At 42.6% G+C, this 2,072-nt stretch overlaps 1 protein-coding gene across 1 annotated transcript; it reads right to left on the bottom strand.

The window, feature by feature from the left end:
- Positions 1-243: 243 nt before the first annotated feature.
- On the bottom strand, positions 244-1,677 carry HRH1 (histamine receptor H1). Its single transcript, XM_065408488.1, has one exon. The coding sequence runs from the start codon at positions 1,675-1,677 to the stop codon at positions 244-246; it is 1,434 nt and encodes a 477-aa protein (XP_065264560.1).
- Positions 1,678-2,072: the final 395 nt, after the last annotated feature.

Below are 2,072 nucleotides of genomic sequence, written 5' to 3'. Positions count from 1 at the left end.
CTGAGACTGAGCCCTGAGTTTTCAGGAATCCTGGTCAAAGCCAGTTCCCCTTTAAATACTTTGAACTTTAAAGCTCTTATTTGTCATGTAAATACGTGTTTTCACGTGATAGTTCTACGAATTAAATTTTTTAAGCCTTCTACCTCATTCATAATTTCCTTTGAAACTGGAAAGTTTTTCTTTCTTTGAAAAATCATGGATTCACTTTTTTTTCACCCCAAATAAAAACAGCCTGATGAGGTATTATGAGTGAATATGAAAGATCTTTTTGAATGTCTTCTTGAAGTTCTCGTTACAGAGGGGATAGATGAATGGATTTAAAGTGGAGTTCACATAACCAAGCCAAATAGTGAACATATAGAAACTGTAGTTGCAACAGCTTTGACAATAGGCTATTACCATAAACAGCACAAAATAGGGAATCCAGCACAGCATAAAGGCTGCCATTATGAAACCCAGCTGCTTGGCTGCTTTCCTCTCCCTGTTCACATGCACCCCTTGCATGGACTGGGTGCGCAGTCTCCGCCAGGTGCTCTTCAGGTAACTGAGGCCTGCAGGGTCTTTGTTAGTCTTTTCCTCAGCACTAGAAGTTGCTGGGATCGGGGTGAGATCAGAGTCATTTTTACAGGAGGCCCCCTCAATGAAAGTGTGCTCATCTGATGTGTCACTCTGTGTCAGCTCTGGAGCCTGTGAGCAAGGCCCCTTCTTGACAGGCACATACTTCATTCCCACTTTATCTGGCCCTGGCTGAATCTGGGTAATGGCAAGTGGAAAACAGCTCAGTTTTACAACCTTGCTGTCATCTTCTGTAATGAGAGCCTTTGGAGGTTTGTCAAAGCTGCTGAGTTCAAGCTTTGCCCCCATACTTTTGGACTGAGGGAAGTAGAGATTTACATTGCAGCAAGGGTCTACAGAGCTTCCTTTCAAAAGACTCATGTTTATATCTTTATTTGGCTTTTTGTGGCAAATGTTTTGCTTTTCCTGCACCTTATCACGATGTATACATTTGCTTTCTGAGAAAGACCGAAACGATCCATTGATGAGCTCTCGGTGCTGATAGTGTTTCTGGACAGTCTTGTATATTTTTGCATAGAACCATAACATCAGTAAAGATGGGATGTAGAAGTTGACAATGGCCGTCAACACTTTAAAACAGCGGACTTGGGAGAACTCTGTTTCACAGGTCTTTTCTTCCACTTCCCATTTCCCATCATTGGCAAAAGCATGCCAGCCTAGAATCGGGATGATCCACAAAAGAGAAATCAGCCAAGCTCCAGAAATCATTACCAAAGCTCTACTTTTGGTCCGGTACTTGAGATACTTGAGTGGCTGCTGAACTGAACGGTAACGATCTATGCACAATATAAGAAGGCTGAAGATGGAGGCTGTGGAGGCTACATAATCCATTGAGAGCCAGAACTGACAGGCTGGTCTGCCCAGTGCCCATTCGTGATTCAGTAGGTACATAATGTTCAGCGGCATAACAGCTACACCAACTATAAGGTCTGCGACTGATAGGCTGACAATGTACAGGTTCCCAACTGTATGCAGCTTTCTTTCTCTTTTCACTGCATACAGGACCAAAATATTCATGATGACTGTGATCAGTGAGATGCTACCCAGGGCCAGACCTAAAGGGATTGGGTGAGCCACTGTTGAGTTCTTTGTTTTACACATCTTTTGCTCAAGGTCACAGAGCAGAAATCAGGGGAGGTGTCAGGATCCTGGTAATTCACTCTTGTTTACAAGCCTGGTTGAGTTTATGATGTGTTGCTTTCTGGTTCTTTTGGTGACTCTGTAAGAGAAAAAAATAGCATCATAGAAATGTAATACTATAAGGGACTTAAGAGGACATCTAGTCCATCTCCCTGCCCCTCTCCCCTGCTGACGTAGGACCAACTAAACCTAGATCATCCCTGACAGGTGTTTATCTAACCTGCTCTTCAAAACCTCCAATGACAGGGATTCCATAACTTCCCTTGGTTCTGTAATTGCAATAAAATAAAAAGAATACTGCACACTTTAGCACAATATCTTCCCTTTGACAGGGCTTTTCAAACATTAATCAATTT

The sequence above is a fragment of the Emys orbicularis genome, chromosome 7 (assembly GCF_028017835.1).
Source record: "Emys orbicularis isolate rEmyOrb1 chromosome 7, rEmyOrb1.hap1, whole genome shotgun sequence".
NCBI classification, from domain to species: domain Eukaryota; kingdom Metazoa; phylum Chordata; order Testudines; family Emydidae; genus Emys; species Emys orbicularis.
Note: the sequence above shows the minus strand (reverse complement) of the source record. Positions and strands in the feature narration are given on the sequence as shown.